The sequence below is a fragment of the Sapajus apella genome, unplaced genomic scaffold, assembly GCF_009761245.1.
Source record: "Sapajus apella isolate SASKATOON/1434 unplaced genomic scaffold, GSC_monkey_1.0 scaffold22, whole genome shotgun sequence".
Taxonomy (NCBI): domain Eukaryota; kingdom Metazoa; phylum Chordata; class Mammalia; order Primates; family Cebidae; genus Sapajus; species Sapajus apella.
Window position 1 is genome coordinate 15734162 of NW_022436962.1, and position 15869 is coordinate 15750030.

The 15869-nt window shown below is 50.1% G+C and overlaps 1 protein-coding gene across 4 annotated transcripts; it reads right to left on the reverse strand.

Annotated features, from left to right (window-relative positions):
• Positions 1-226: 226 nt before the first annotated feature.
• BATF3 (basic leucine zipper ATF-like transcription factor 3) lies at positions 227-14892 on the reverse strand. 4 transcript variants are annotated; one of them, XM_032289180.1, is made up of 3 exons: positions 14621-14892; positions 11463-11567; positions 227-788 (listed from the first exon to the last, which is right to left on the reverse strand). In XM_032289180.1, exons 1-3 carry the CDS (start codon positions 14765-14767, stop codon positions 600-602), a joined length of 441 nt encoding a protein of 146 aa, XP_032145071.1. In that variant the 5' UTR covers positions 14768-14892; the 3' UTR covers positions 227-599. The 4 variants fall into 4 exon arrangements, with proteins under 4 accessions (XP_032145071.1, XP_032145074.1, XP_032145070.1 ...); XM_032289183.1 differs by lacking the exon at positions 14621-14892 and adding an exon at positions 14160-14317; XM_032289179.1 differs by lacking the exon at positions 14621-14892 and adding an exon at positions 12528-13975.
• Positions 14893-15869: the final 977 nt, after the last annotated feature.

The following is a 15869-nucleotide window of genomic DNA, read 5'->3' on the forward strand; positions in this document are numbered from 1 at the left end:
GGCCAAGGTGGAAGGCTGTGCAAAGCATGACACAGACACGGGTCACACCCAGCATGCACCTCTGTGACCCAGCTGGGTCAAAGACTTCTGAAGGCCTAGAAGTGGCAACACAGCCCCCTAAAGCCACCTCCCCTGTCTGCCATGGATGTGGCTGTGGGAGAGCAGCCAGGCAGGGAGGTAAGCCCCATGAGCTACAGAACACCCTGAGCAGTCAGAAGATGACCTCTCCAGGAAGAGGAAGTGTATTGTGTCTCTAAATTCCAAGAACTGGAGAAAGGGGAGACAATAAGCATCTTTATTATCCAAATTCTAGAGGAATGGCTCTGCATAGCAGCAGAACCCACTAGCTGCCAGGGTGGATGAGAAGCCACTCCTGAGGGTGGCCTCCATGCTGGATCTGCACAAGGGCTCTGTGAGTCTGGCGCCTGTTGGACGTCGTGCTGAGCCCAGTCTGCAGGGGACACAGCTGGCTGGTCCTGGAGTGCCTAGGAAGAGGCCTGGCCACAGGTGCCCCCTGTATACAACTGTGAAGGGAAACCCTTCCTTTCAGGTATGAAAACAACCAAGCCTCCTCGTTGGGCAGAGGAGTGTCCTCGGCTTCATCGGGGCAGGCAGCCGGCCACGGGGTCTGGCCGGGGAGGCACTGGCACAAAGTTCATGGGGCAGAGCAGCAGTGGGCACATCTTTTCGTGCTCCTTCAGTGCCTCTGTCAGGTGCTTCAGCTCCTCCGTCAGCTTCCCGATCTCTCTCCGCAGCATGGTGTTTTCTTGCTCCAGGCACTCATACTCCTGGGGGAGACAAAGAATGGGCAAAATCCTTTCTGAAGTGGTGTTCCCTTCCTCTGTTCTCCCGCACCACAATGCTTGCCTCCTGCTCATGAAAACTGGCTCATTACGCATGTCCCTTCTACCGCTCGGATTTGTCCATCTGATGAGTGTCTCTTCCCTCTCACTGGGATGAAATGATTTATTGAGGTATCACTTACATAAAACAAAATGTATCTATTTTAAGTACAATCCAATGAGTTTTGACAAATGTATACACCTGTGTTGATGAATAGACAGAACATTTCCATCACTCCAAAAAATTCCCTGATGCCCCTGTGCAGTTAGTCCCCACCCCAACTGCTGATGTGCTTTCTGAAGGTCTCTGCTGCATTCATGGCTATATCCCCAGCACCTAGAACAGTACCTGGAACATAACAAATGTTTGTTGATTGCACTAACAAATGAATGAAACCATCCCTTGCCTTGGCTTCGCTCTAGCACTCACCTCCATCAGGGTTTATAGACGTGTAGAACTGCAGGGGATCAGGGAGATCCCTTGGCCCAACCCACACAGTGTAGAAACTATCCGTATCCAACTTGTTCCGGGCACCTCTCCCCTCAATGGACGGACTCTGTCATTTCTGAGCTGCTGTACTAGAAAAATCCTGTGTGCTGGGTGTAATGGCTCATGCCTGTAATCTCAGCACTTTGGGAGGTCAAGGTGGGAGGATCACTTAAGGCCAGGAGTTTGAGAGGAGCCCAGGCAACAGTGAGACCCCCATCTCTAATTTTTTTTAATTAGCCAGGCATGGTGATGCATATCTGTAGTCCCAGGGACTTGGAGGCTCCACCAGGAGGATTGCTTGAGCTCAGGATTTCTAGGCTGCAATAAGCCATGATCATAGCACTGCATTCCAGCCTCAGTAACAGAGAAAGATTCCAACTCAAAAAAAAAAAAAAAAAAAAAAAAAGAGCCGGGCGCGGTGGCTCACGCCTGTAATCCCAGCACTTTGAGAGGCCGAGGCAGGCGGATCACGAGGTCAAGAGATCAAGACCATCCTGGCCAACATGGTGAAACCCCGCCTCTACTAAAAACACAAAAAAATTAGTTGGGCGTGGTGGCACGCGCCTGTAGTCCCAGCTACTCGGGAGGCTGAGGCAGGAGAATTGCTTGAACCTGGGAGGTGGAGGTTGCAGTGAGTCGAGATCGAGTCATTGCACTCCAGCCTGGTGCCTGGTGACAGAGTGAGACTCTGTCTCAAAAAAAAAAAAAAAAAAAAGAAAGAAAGAAAGAAAAGAAAAGAAAAGGAAAGAAACAAAAAGAGAAAGAAAGAAGGAAGGAAGGATGGGCAGCCAGACAAGACAAGACAAAGGCAAAGTAAAGAAAAAGAAAAAGAAAGCTCCTCTTTGCACTGATCCAAACTCTCACGTTCAAATGTACCTATTGGGCTTGGTTCCATGTAACAGAACACATCGGTAAATCCAATGCTTTTTTCCAACATCACAGTTCTTGAAATGTTAGGATACAGCCCCGTACCACTTCCCTTTAGGTATTCTTTGAACTGGACTGTCTCAGGTCCTGAGTTCCTTGCAATAGGACTTGCAGCTCCTTTGTCTTTCTGGGAGCCCTCCCCAGCATACACTCCAATTTGCCAGAGTATCTCAGAAAATGTTGCTCTCCGGATGCAATGCATGATTCTGGGGACCATGACAAGGGCAAATGTGTGGCAGTGGCGTCTCCTGTGCTGGGTCCGAGCCGCCGAGGAGTCTCCCTGAGCCTGCAGAGAGGTGCACGCTTTATCTGCATGTGCTGCTTCCCTGTCTGTCCTTGGATGATGATGGATGCTATGGAGCTTAAGGGTATTTTACATCTATCTCCACTCAATTTCATTCCTTATTTGGGCATCTTCCAGCCCAGCAAAATCAGAAAATCTTTTTGAATCTCGGTTGCATAATCTCATGAATGATGATAGTATATAGCTTTAAGTCAGCCACTAACTTAACACCCATTCTTCCTTTTCTTCATCCCAGTCATTAATAAGGTCTACAGTAAACAGCCAATGGCAGAGCTCTGCACCATGCCAATAGAACGCTTTTTAGTCTGGCAATCTTATTTAAATCTTGCTGAAATGTTTTCGTTCATTTCTAGTTCATAGTAAGGCTTTATTGTACCATGCACACCATGCATTTCCCACGCTCAGGGCCCAGTTGTGTTACTTATCACACTTCTCTCTTACTAGTAATTTTAAGGAAATATCTGAAGGGGCTGCCTGTAGGTTCTAAAGAAATCTGATCTCATAGCCCCCAAAGACACATGCAAATTCTCAACCCTGTCCCTTTCCTCATGCAGTTTTCTTCAACTGGTCTGCCTTCCTCCTTTTCTGCATGGGTCTAGCTCAAGCCCACCATCTCCAGAAAGTCTTCCCTGACCACAGCACCTACAGGAACCACATCTTTTATTATATGTGTTCTATTCGATTTTATCATAGTCAATCTCACTCATATTAAGTAATGTCTCTCCCCAAACATCAGAAATGTAAAGGATCTAGAAACTTCTGCTACTCCTCTCCTCTACCCCCGCCTGATGAGCCATAGCACCAGCATTTACGTGCCCAGTGATTCCTCAGTCCTCATCCTCTGTCTCTTCTTTAACCCCATCCTTTCCTTTCAGAAGGGACTCTTGCATCTTCCTCCCTTTCAGAACCAAGGGGTCTGGAGGGGCTGCCTGTAGGTTCTATCTGAGCCATTCCCCAGGCAGGCTCCTGGGGTGGTCTGGGGCACTCTCCAGGGCAGCAGGCTGTCCTGGGGCCATGTGGCTTCACCAGGACACTGGCCCCTTTCTGCCTCCATCCTCCTCCCTGCCTCCCACTCCCAAACCCTCATGCCCTCCTCTGGCCTTTGACAAGCTCTAGTCCTCGAGTCGAAATTGTGTCTACAAACCCAGCAACAAGCCCTCCATGGGCAAGGGGAAAGTCTGGATGGGAGGATGGGATGAAAGCCAAGGCGTCAAGGGCAACCTGCAGGCAGCAGAGAGATGACAAATGCTGCAGCATGCACACCACACACATGTACACAAACACACACACACACTCATACACAGTCACACACACAGTCACACACTCAGTCACACACACACTCACACTCTCATACACAGCCACTGCCACACACACAAACTCAGTCACTCATGCTCTCAGTCATACAAACACACACACACTCATACGTAGCTACAGACACACACACTTACAGTCACACACACTCACAAAGCCCCACACACTCACACATTCTCATACACAGCCACAGACACACACACACACACACTCGGTCACACACTCTCATACACAGCCACACACAGAGTCACACATACTCTCAGTCACATACACACTCATACATAGCCACAGACACACACACACACACTCTCTCTCTCTCTCATACACAGCCACAGACACACACACAGTCACATACACTCCCAGTCACACACACACTCACACACTCTCATACACAGCGACAAACACACACACAGTCCCACACACTCTCACAGTCACACACACACACTCTCATACACAGCCACACACATACACATGTATACACTCAGTTACAGTCACAACACTCTCACAGTCACACAGAGACACACAGTCACAATCACACACACTCAGTCACACACACTCATACACAGCCACAGACACTCTTACACATGTACATAGTCACACACACTCACACAGTCACACACACACAGACACACTCATACACAGCCACACACACACAGTCACATTGTCACATACACTTACACAGCCACATTTACACACAGTCACACACACATACACTCACACACTCATATATAGCCAGTCATATACACTGTCACACACACATACACTCACACACATACACTCTCATACACAGCCACACATACTCTCACACACAATCACGCACACATACATTCATACACAGCCACACACATACACACACACACCCATACATAGCCAGAGACACATACACTCTCATACACACACAGTCATACACAGCCACAGACACTCTCACACACACACTGTCACAGTCATACACATACACACACTCATACACAGCCAGAGACACACATACACACACACGCATACACAGCCACACACATACTCTCAAACACAGTCACACACTCTCATAGACACACACAGTCACACACACCTCTCACATTCTGTCACACACACAGACTCACACACTCACACTCCACTCTCTCTCTCACACACACACACACACACACACACACACACACACACTCCATCCTGCAGCTGGAAATGCCCTTCATTTTCAAGTAAGATAGGGAGTACATTTGAATAGTTCCAACATGCTAACATTTTAGGTAAATTCCAAAGGATGGGAGGCTCTCTTCCTTTGGTAGAATATTCCAAGCTGCCTTTCTACATAGACTGAATTCTGCGGCAAGACACTCTGAGCTTCCCAGCTTTGTCTCTGGAAGCTGCGCGCAGCCCTGTGGCCTCCCTGAGGTCCCACTGCCATCCCAAACCCCTGCCCAGAGTCTGCAGAGCTGTCTGTCACCGGTGCCCTGTGGGCCCCTCATCTGCCACAGGGACTTTCTCTTCTAGGATTTAAATTATACTCATGAACCTGATGAGGGACTTTTATTGAGCTGAGGGAATAAGAAGAAGAGAAGTCAAAATTTTTAGGTGAGACAAGTCCTACAAAAATAAAGAGAGGAGCTGGGAGGGAAGAATGAAGAGGGCAGAGAGCACTGAATGGGAGCAAAGCGGGAAGGAATGAAACTCTCCTCACACCCGGAAGAAATTACTGGATTTAATGCCAATAAAAAGTAAACAAAGAACATTAAACCCTTTATTATTTCCAAAAATGTGACCCATGTAGCTCAAATTCTGCCAAGTTCCAACTGCTTTGCTACAGAGGGTTTGAAGTTACTGTACTGCCACTCTGGATATTTGCCGGGACAGTTTCAAAGCAGACACCTAAAAATTAGAAGTGGTGGAATCACGGTGGATCCCAGCTCTGCCTCAGAAATTAAGCTGCCTAAGGCAGTGGTTCTCAAGTAGGGCAACTGTGCCAGTCTGCAGGGAACACCAGCAGTGTTTGGAGGTGGTTTGGGTTATCACAGCCGGTGGGGTATGCTACTGCATCACGTGGATAGAGGCCAGGATGCTGTTCAACGTCCTGCAGTGCACAGGACAGCCCCCAGTGACAAGGAGTTCTGCTGCCCACATGTCAACAGTGCTGAGGCTGAGAAGCCCTGTTCTGGGCATCTAAGAGCAGGTGACTGGGGTCAAGGGGCTGCCTGGGGGTATGCAGGGTCCAGGGTGCCTCTGAGACTGAAGACAGCATCAAGGACTGGTAAAGAAGTGGGTACCAGGGACCAGAGATGACAACTAAGGTGAGAAGGAAAGAAGTAGGAACAGGCCACCAGGAAGGCACAGCCACACACAGACCCCGTTTCACAAGTTAGAAAACGGAAGCTCTGAGAGGTACAGTGACTTTTCCAAGGTCACACAGACTTGGGATCTGACTCCTAACTTCAAGGTCAACTGCAACTCTCTGGTAGCATCAACAGTTCCGCTTTTGGTTGGTAGTGCCTGGGTCCAGATTTCCCCACGGGGGTTACCAGAAGTAAAAAGCCATAAGATCTCGGGGCCTTAGAAAAAGTCTATTCCTAAGCCTTCACTGATGCACTTCCCAGCAAAAATCATGTTACCAGCAAGGGCTGTATAGACGAGTGTCATACTCAGTTTCTAAACCACGTGGGTGCTGGCATGAAGCTTTCTCTTAGAACATGCAATATCTGAAAAAGCCATGGCAACACACACCACAATCACATTGCCCAAGCCATTCATCAGTTTGTGACATTTGGGGCTCCTGAGGATGGCACTGCTGCTTTCCTTTTCTGACTCAAAATTCTTTCTCAGTCTTACACCTTTGGGGTGCCTGGCTGAACCAGGCTGACCCACTTCTGAGCCACCTTTCAGCTTAGTTGAGACGAGACCCTGACTGTTCACTTTGGTTCTCGTTTGTCAGCGTGGACTTTGGCATGTGCCTGATGTTCAGAGATGAATGCAGGTCAAAATCCCCATGGGAGGTGTGAGCGGGTTGGGGGGATGATTTGAAAGCCTACAGTGAACTCTGAGGTATACAGACATATGTTAGGAATGGCTTCTCATCACTGTAGTCCAACTGCCAGCAACCACTGCCCAGAAAACTCTACCTGAAGGGGAACCCCAGCCCCTGCCTCTCTGGCTTGGCCTGTGCAGCCTCCTCCCCCATTCTCCCCTCCACAAAGGTCCAGCCTTGACAGACACTTCTAGGACTTTGGAGATGGAGAACAAGGAGGGAAGGGAACTGGCCAAAAAACTCCAGCCGGAGCAAGTTTCTCAGGGTGTTTCTCTCCTCACCTTCCTCACATGTTCTCACAGGTGGAATATGTGAGTAAGGTGAGGAAAGAAAGGTGGAAATTTTGTTTTAATTGTTTGAGACAGAGTCTCGCTCTTGTTGCCTAGGCTGGAGTGCAGTGGCACAATCTTGGCTCATTGCAATCTCCACCTCCTGGGTTCAAGCGATTCTCCTGCCTCAGCCTCCCAAGTAGCTGGGATAACAGGTGGCCGCCACCATACCCAGCTAATTTTCACATTTTTAGTAGAGATAGGCCATGTTGGCCAGGTTGGTCTTGAACTCCTGGCTCAAGTGATCCACCCACCTCAGCCTCCCGAAGTACTGGGATTACGGGCATGAGCCACTGTGCCTGGCTAAAAAGTGGAAATTTTAAACAAGTCTTGCTCCAAATATCTTCCAAATATCAGGATATGTAAGACGTGCAAGTAAAGAGCTTGAGTTACTTGAGATATTTCGGAATGCAACCCCTGCAGTGTGGGAAAGAGGAACAGATGAAGAAAGCCCTTTTGATGGGCTACAGTCTCCAGGGAGCAGCAGGCAGTGGCTGTTTTCTGGACCCCTTAGTGTCTCCCAATGAGCTGGCCTCACTCCAGATTTGAAAAGGTTCCTATGCGTGATGTCCTCATCCTAGGCTGGCCTGGGAGGTCCAGGGGTCCTAAGGGGCTTTCTGTCATGACCCACAGCTGTGTGCAAGGTGCCCTATGCTTAACTCACTGGAGCTTGGGAAAAGTGTTCTTTACGCTATTTTTAAGCCAGATCCCTCGCCTCCAATGGTAGATGTAGTCATCCTATGTCCTGCCACTAACTGTTGGCCATGAAGAATGTAGATCCCCACAGCTACCATGCCCTCCTGGAAGGAGGCTGGGAAGGACCAGGGAAGGGATTACTCACGTGGTACCCTTTGGTTCAGAGATCATGTTCCTCTGGTTCTGCAGAAGGTTTGGGATATATTTCCATTTTCCTAAGTCAGTCACCTGCTTCCTCACACCCACTTGTGACCAGTGACACATGTGTATAGCTAGTAAGGCTAAGGTGAAGCTATAGCTCTGGGGTCCTGGCCTCTTTGGCCCTGAGTTTCTCAATAAAACTGGCCTTGCTGAGGTGATCTGCCAGTGGTGGGTAATCCTGAGCCATTCCTTCAGCCCCACAGAGAGAGAGGAGAAGTGGCTCTTCCATGGAGGGTCTGGACTTCAGATCAACCTGCCCCATTTCTGAAAAGGGCAGCTGGCATCACTGTCATACAACACAGTCACTGGGCTGGAGAGCAGACTGGGGACCCTAAAGAAGGGGTCTCTACCCCACGGTTCTGAAAGAAATTGGTTGGGGGTAAATGTGGCACCACTCTGAAGTTCCCAGGCACCTGGTTCACTCAGTTATCAAACGCAGCAGTGAGAGAAAGCACAAGAGAGCCAACGCTTCATACATGTACCTTTTTTGATACTGTAGTAAAGTTCTATATTTACATTACCTTCTGTGGTAGGCAGCATAATTGCCCCTCACAGAAATCTACATTTTAATCTCTTGAACCTGTGACTATGTCACCTTACACAGCAAAAGGGACTATGCAGATGTGACTAAGAAGCGTGAGATGGGGAGACTATCCTGAGTTATCCAGGCAGTCCCAGTGCCATCATAGGGTCCTTGTAAGTGAAAGAGGGTGTCAGGGAGTCATAGAAGATGTGACAATGAAAACAGCGCCAGAGTAACATAGCCTGAGAAAGATGCAACCAGCCATTGCTGGCTTTGAAGATGAAAGGGGACCACCAGCCCAGGAACACTGAAGCCTCTGGAAGCTGGAAAGAGCAAGAAAACGAATCTTCTCCAGAACCTCCAGAAGGAAGGCAGCCCTGCTGCCATCTTCATTTTGACCCAGTGTGCCCCACTGCTGACGTGTGACTGCCAAAACTCTAAGATCGTAAATTTGTGTTGTTTTAAACCACCAAATGTGTGAGAGCTTGTTTCAGTAGCAGTAGGAAATTAACATCCTTTCCTTGGGAAATTCTAGGCTTCCCACTGACAGGCAAGGCAGGATCTCTTCCATCTCTCTTTGTGACTCAGTGGGAACGTCTTCGTATTTGTGAAATGGATCTACTTACTCAACCTTGTTCCATGAAAGATCTTGTCCAAGATCTTGTCCTCCGGGTACATATTCAGTCCAGATTTACAACTGATGTTTTTTTAAGACTAGTTTTTAAAAATATTAAAGCACCTGGCTGGGACTAGGAGCTTCTTGAGGGGTAACGTCTTGGCCATCCAGCAGCACATGTCTGAATACAGGGCCATGCACTAGCTGGGAGCCACAGGTCCCCTCTGGGGCCTCTTTGGTAACAGGACGCTAGAACCACAATTGCTTCAGGAGCAAGAGGGAAGGAAGAAAGGAGGCAAAGGGCATTGCCATTATTCTGTGGAAATTCTGCAGAACAAAGGTTGCGAAGGACCTTCCGTGATGCTAGTCTAGAGACCCCTGTCTAAGGCCCAGCCTTCTTACTTCCAGGAAAGAATCTGATGTTTATGATTTATGCCACACTGTGACTGTGTATCAGAGGGTCACCTCTCTGTGCAGTATGTGCATTCTAAATTTGTTCTCTGTTCATTGGTAGAGATTTAAGAGCTTGCCCTTTTCCTCTGCTCTCCCCAACACACCTCAGAGTCTCTGTATTGCCAATGCCCCAGAATGGCCTTGCTGAGACAAGTATGGCAGGAGACCTGGCACAATTCCTCATGCCTATAATCCCAACACTCTATGGGGCCAAGGCAATTGAATCACTTGTGTCCAGGGGTTTGAGACTACCCTGGGCAACATAGCAAAACCCCATCTTTACAAAACTACAAAAATATGGGCAGAGGTGGGAGGATTGCTTGAGTCTGGGAGGTGGAGGCTGCAGTGAGCCATCATCATGCCACCACACTCCAGCAGGGGCAACAGAGCAAGATCCTGTCTCAAAAAAAAAATAAATAAAAATAACAAGGAAGTATGGCAGAAGAGAGCTAAACTAAAATCTTTAATTAGGCACACCAACTTGGACAAAGAGAAGGACATGGAACAGCCACCCATTCTTCAGATAGATCCTTGCATGCTTTTGAGACCAGTTCCTGATATGGAGCGTCTCCATGCCCCAACTGTGGGATTATGCAGGTGTATGCACGAGGGTAGAGGGAAAAGGAATAGCTTAGGGTAAATCCTAGGCTTCTGATTTGAGTGAGAAGAAAGATGGTTTGCTCCACTAACTACATTAATTAACTATTTAGTTTAGCTGTCTCCTGCCATACCTTCCTGTTTTTTGAAGACAATGAAAAGAGAAAGTCTCAGGGTAAATGGACAATAACACTCTTATGGATGTGGTACAGCACAGGAGCCTGCAGTGGACCCACGGGGAAACAGCTCAGCAGATGCTGAAGTTACGGAGTCTAGGGTGCAGGACAGAGGGCCTGCCTGGAGTAATCAATGTTGGGAGCTGATGCTGGGAGAACAGATTAATAGATTAAATCCTCCAGGATGAGAAAAGAAAAAAAAAAAGGGCAGAGTTTGAAACACTGGTCATCACCAACATTTAAGAACTAGAGGATGGAAAGCTAAAAAAGAAATGGAGAAAAATATTGAAGAGGATCAGGAAAACTAGAACATGTGGTCTTTTGGAAGCAAAAGAGGGGGAGGCTTTAAGAAGAGATGGGTCAAAAGTGTCAAATGTTCTAACAAGGTCAAGGATGATGAGACCAGAAAGAGCATCCTGGATAGGCCAGTGCCAGGACACTGGTGGCTGCAGTGGGAGCAGCTTTTGTAGGGCGTGTGTGTGTACACACGCGCATTGGGTACTTGTGTGGATGTGTGTGTTTGTGTGCACATATGTGTGTTTTGGGTGGAGAGGGGATAGCAGAAATGAAGTCACAGAGGACTGGGGAATAACTAGGAACCAGGGACAGAGACAACAGGTGTAACTACTCTCTTGAAGAAGCAAGGATGTTAGGGATTACTCTGGAGGAAAAAAACCAAACCAAACAAGAAGCAAGGATGTGAGGGAAGGGAAGAAATGGAGCAAGAACTTGAAAGGGATCAGGGTCAGGAAGAGGCTTTGTTTTGCTTTATAATGAAAGAAACTTGAGCATGAGAAGCACCCAGTGGATGAGGGAGAAATGAACATGTCCGTGAGCAAAAAGAGAGAACACTGGGCTGGAAGGACCCGGCAGAAATTAGATATGAGTGCTGCTGACATCGTGATGAGGAGAACAGTAACATCGCCCCTGCTCCCGTGCAAGGGCGGAGGCTGTGGCTCTAAGGTGGCTGCCCCACCACGGTCTCACCTCATGGAGCTTATCAGCCTTCTGAGTCTGCTTCTTCCGACTTCTCTGAGCAGCAACGCGGTTTTTTTCTCTCCTTCGGACCTTCCTGTCATCATCCTCAGGGCTCTGGGGGAAAACATTGGGTGGGGTGTGATGTCGGGGCCCCTCGCCTTACCCTTCTCTGCCCCATCTTGTCGCTAGCGTTGCTCACTGAACGTCACCATTTGCTTTGCAGTTGTGGGCTCACAGTGGGCTCACAGCAGCCCCTGGCCCAGGAGCACTCACCATGTGAGTGTGTGGAGTGTGCAGTGTGACTGCCGTTTCAAAGATGAGGAATAAGAAACTCACAGAGGTTAAGGACCTTGCTCCAGGTATTATAGCCACTACGTGCGTGAGTGGGAAGTGGAACTCAGGTCTGTTGGTCTCCAAACCAACGTTCATAAACCTCTAGCCCACAGGGCGTGTGCCTGGAAGAGCTGTGGTGTCAATGTTGTCCATCTGAGACTGGAAAGCTGGGTGGGGGCAGGGGGCGGGGGAGAGATCTGCTATCTGGAACTCGCTGTTTGCCAGGCCTTACACCACCATGCGTAAAAGATACTTTTGATACTGCATGCAAATCACGATCACACTTACAACTAATTGCAACCACACAACTCTAGCAACACACCAAATGATCTTAAACCCCACTGACAATGTACTCATTTGAACAATGCTTGGCTGACATTTTGTTTCAGAAGTCGAACTGAATCAGAAAGAAAATTTTTGATGTGTCTTGAAAGCTGTTAGCTATATGTAAGATTTAGCCAAACTCAGTCAAATCCCTCAAGAGTGATTATGAAACAGACAGGTGGAAAAATGCACCATGGGAAAAACACTTCAATCAGTTATAGAAAACATGGAAAGTAGAGTAGTATTTTCTTTCTGGAACCCCACGAGAAGACACCACCAAATTGGAAAAACACTACATGTACAGAGTTTAAAAGCCAAGAGGTACAAACATGGGAAAGATACTCAGTTATTAATATGCATGGAATGCAAATATTAATAACAAAATAATGGATATTTTCAGTTATCATTTGATCTCACCTTGTATTCCAAATAAGATACACATCTTCCCAAGTTACTGCAGGTAAGAATTTTCAGCATATGCAAGAACATAAGGGTATAAAAAAGAGAAGAATAAATAATATACATAGCAAATAGAAGCTTAAGGGAACAGAGACAAGGTATAAAAATACAGTCTTCAAAAAAATCTGGATAAACAAAGCTCAGAACATTACAGGGGAACATGTGGTCAGAAGACAGCACTTTAGCTTTAGAATCACACAGATCCTAGTTTTGTCTCTTAGTGTCAACATGGTCTTGTGTAAATGGTTTAAATTCTCTTGAGTTTTCATTTTTCTCATTTATTGCAAGCATGATTCATTCATTCTCTCAATATGTATTAACTGAGCGCTCACCATGTGCCAGACACTGTCCTAGACACTTGAGATACAAGCACTAAACAAAGGGCCAGTGAACTCTGCAGACTTGGTGCCAACAGCCTAATGCTTAGGATTAGGATATGATGAAATGAGACTTTGTCCTAAAGCTCCCAGCACACAGTATGCCCTCAAGAAGTTACCTGCCTTTGCTGAAGTTGCTGCTTAAAAATAAATGTATTCTGCATAGTGCTTTTCGTGCCTCTTTGTTCTCCATAATCAAAAAGTTACAGGCACAAGAAAGCAGCCTGCATGCTGCCCTCGGGGAGCTGACTCTAAACTAGAGCTGACTCTAAACTGGACTCATCATCATGGTCACAGCCTGCCAACCCAGCAGAAACATTTAATCAAGACAGAAAGTGAGAGATAGTAAGCAAAAGTTAAAGATGGTATTGTTATTAACCATATTTCATTCAGTCTCAAAAATTCTGAGAGGTTGATGTTAGTATATTCATTTTATAGATGGGGAAACAGAGGCTCCGACAGGTTAAACAAATTGCTCAAAGCTGCTCAGCCTGCGTGTGGCAAAGCGGAGGTCCAAACTCAGATCTCTGTGACACTCCAGTGACACCCGATGACATGTGCTGGGCGCTGAATTGGGAAGGTGGGGAGTAAGAACGAAAAGACAGGTGGCAAAGACCCAGGGAAAGTTTCCAGATAGCTGTCCCTGCGGCCAATCCGGTCTGTTTCCTGAGTGCGCAGCTGTACACGCTGCCTAGGGACCGCTGACTGGAAGGGGGGTGAAGGGTTTCCACCAGCTGGGGGCAGAGTCTGCCCACTGTGGGTCCCCCCTCCCAGGTTGACCAGTCCCAGTTTCTGCATTCCCGCGGCTGCCCATTCCCGGGGTGGCCCGGAAGGGCTACAGGCGTGGAGGGTGGGATGCCAGTAGCCGGCTACACTAGGATGGAGCGGCCCCCGGGACAGTGAGAAGCCCACGTGCCGGGGAGCGCCGGCCATGCCCGGCCCAGCCAGGAGTCGGCGCCCTCGGACTTCTCCCCCACAGAGGGCGCAGGAGCCGGCTCAGGAGCCATTCCAGGCGCCATGGCCACTGTGCGCATGCCAGGGTCTCTGGATCGCCCCCACTCCCTCACGCCCTACTCCGCTCGTCTCTGGCCGCGCCCCCCACCTTTGTGGTCACCACCACCGAACCCTGACACCCACCTCCTCGCCCCCCCCCCGCCGCATCGCGTCTGCTTCCCCGCACCCCACGGCCCTCCCTGAGCCTCTCACCCTCTACCTGCGGCTGGGGCTGGTTCCCGGGCACGGCGACGCTCCTCTGCAGGACACTGCCGGCGGCCGGGAGACCTTGCGACATGCCGGGTGCTCCTCCTGCCCCACCCGCCCACCCGCGCGCCCTACCCGCGGGGCTGCCTACGGGCGCTGTCCCGCCGTGGGCATCCTCGTGCTGCACCCGCAGCCCCGCGCCAGCCCCGCCCCCTCGGGCTTCCCGCTCTCCCCTCTCCCTGCCGCTCCGCTCGTCCGCCCGGTGTCCCCGCGCGCCAGTCCCGACCGCCGTCCTTCCCGTCCCACGTCTGCCCCGCCCTCTTTCTCCCACCCCCGCCTCGTTTCCTCCTCTGCCCGCCCTCTCTCCGCACCTCGGGGTCCCAAATCCCACCCCTGCCGCACTTTCCGCCTGGGCCTGCGCTTCGTGGAAGTCACGTGGTGGCTCCGAAACCCCGGAGGAAACGCGAAGCCCACCCACGCGAGGCGACGCCAGGGCGGCTGGAGGTCAGGGGGGTGCCACCCAGCCTTTGGGGTCCTTCGGCCGCTCCCGGGGAACTCTGGCTGAGAAACACAGTGGGTGTTTTGGAGTCCGTGTTTTTTTCCCCGGTCCCATCGCGGCATCTTCCTGCGCGTCAGCCACGCCCTGTGCCCGCCCCGCAGCGCAGGGGTCACTGTCCCGATGGACTTTCTCCGCGGCGATCAGACATCCGAGCGCCACTGTCGCTCCTCCCGCGGCCCCGGAGGCGCGGCCCTGGGGCGAGGACAGCGGCTTCACCGAGTCCCACCGGGCACCCAGAGCCGCGGCTGCCCCAGGGACTCTGCGGGTAGCGCCTGCCCTTCTTGTCCCGGGTCCCGCCGGGCTATGGGAGGGAGCGAGGCGGGGAGGCCCCGAGGGTGAATTCCCAGAGCGGAGGGTGGGCAGAGGGGTGTCCCGGACAGAAACGGTGACGGGCTTCGCTGAGAGGGAATCTGCCATGTGGGACGTCGCTAGTGACAGGTTTGGGGATCTGGACCCGCCATGCCACCGTTAAATAGCCCAGATCCTTTTTCAAGATTTATCCGCTTGAGCCAAAGCTGGGGACCGGGTTGAAGTGGGGCAAGTACCGGTCCACCTGCCTGCCCATCAAAATTGCGAAGCCAAGACACTTACATGTGGTCCTAGCAAGGGAAACACTAGCGGCTAGGGGCTGTGGTCTGCATGCTGTGAGCACCGGGAAAGAAAGATAACCGCGAATGTGGATGGGCGAGAGGGAACCAGACCAGAAGGGCACAAGTGCCTACCGAGTATGGTCGCTTGGGTCTTCAAGTTCGTGGGCAGCAGTGGGCATGGGGGACAGGCATTTCCTATTCCTTTTAAAATCTCAAATGAGTGTACCTGCCAGCCGCCAGGCTTACGGACCCATTCTTGCAAACGCTGTGAGAGAGCTTGAGTGAACTTGGCTGCCTTGCTGCCAGCAGGAAAGCGAGCGGAGGTTCTTGTCTGTGTGATCAGAAGCTTCGGCCAACTGAAAGGAGGGGAGGAAGACAGAAGGTGGACACAGCCCATGAGTCGCAGCGCCACACTCCACATCAGCAAAGCTCAGCAGCAGAGCCAGCGCTACGCTGGGTTATCTGCTCAGATTAAACTCATCTCCCTTTTATTTCAGCACTCAGCTTAACGCGTGGTTGCCTCGGGACTATTTTGCATCCCACACAGCTACCCACACAGGTGCCTAGCACAACA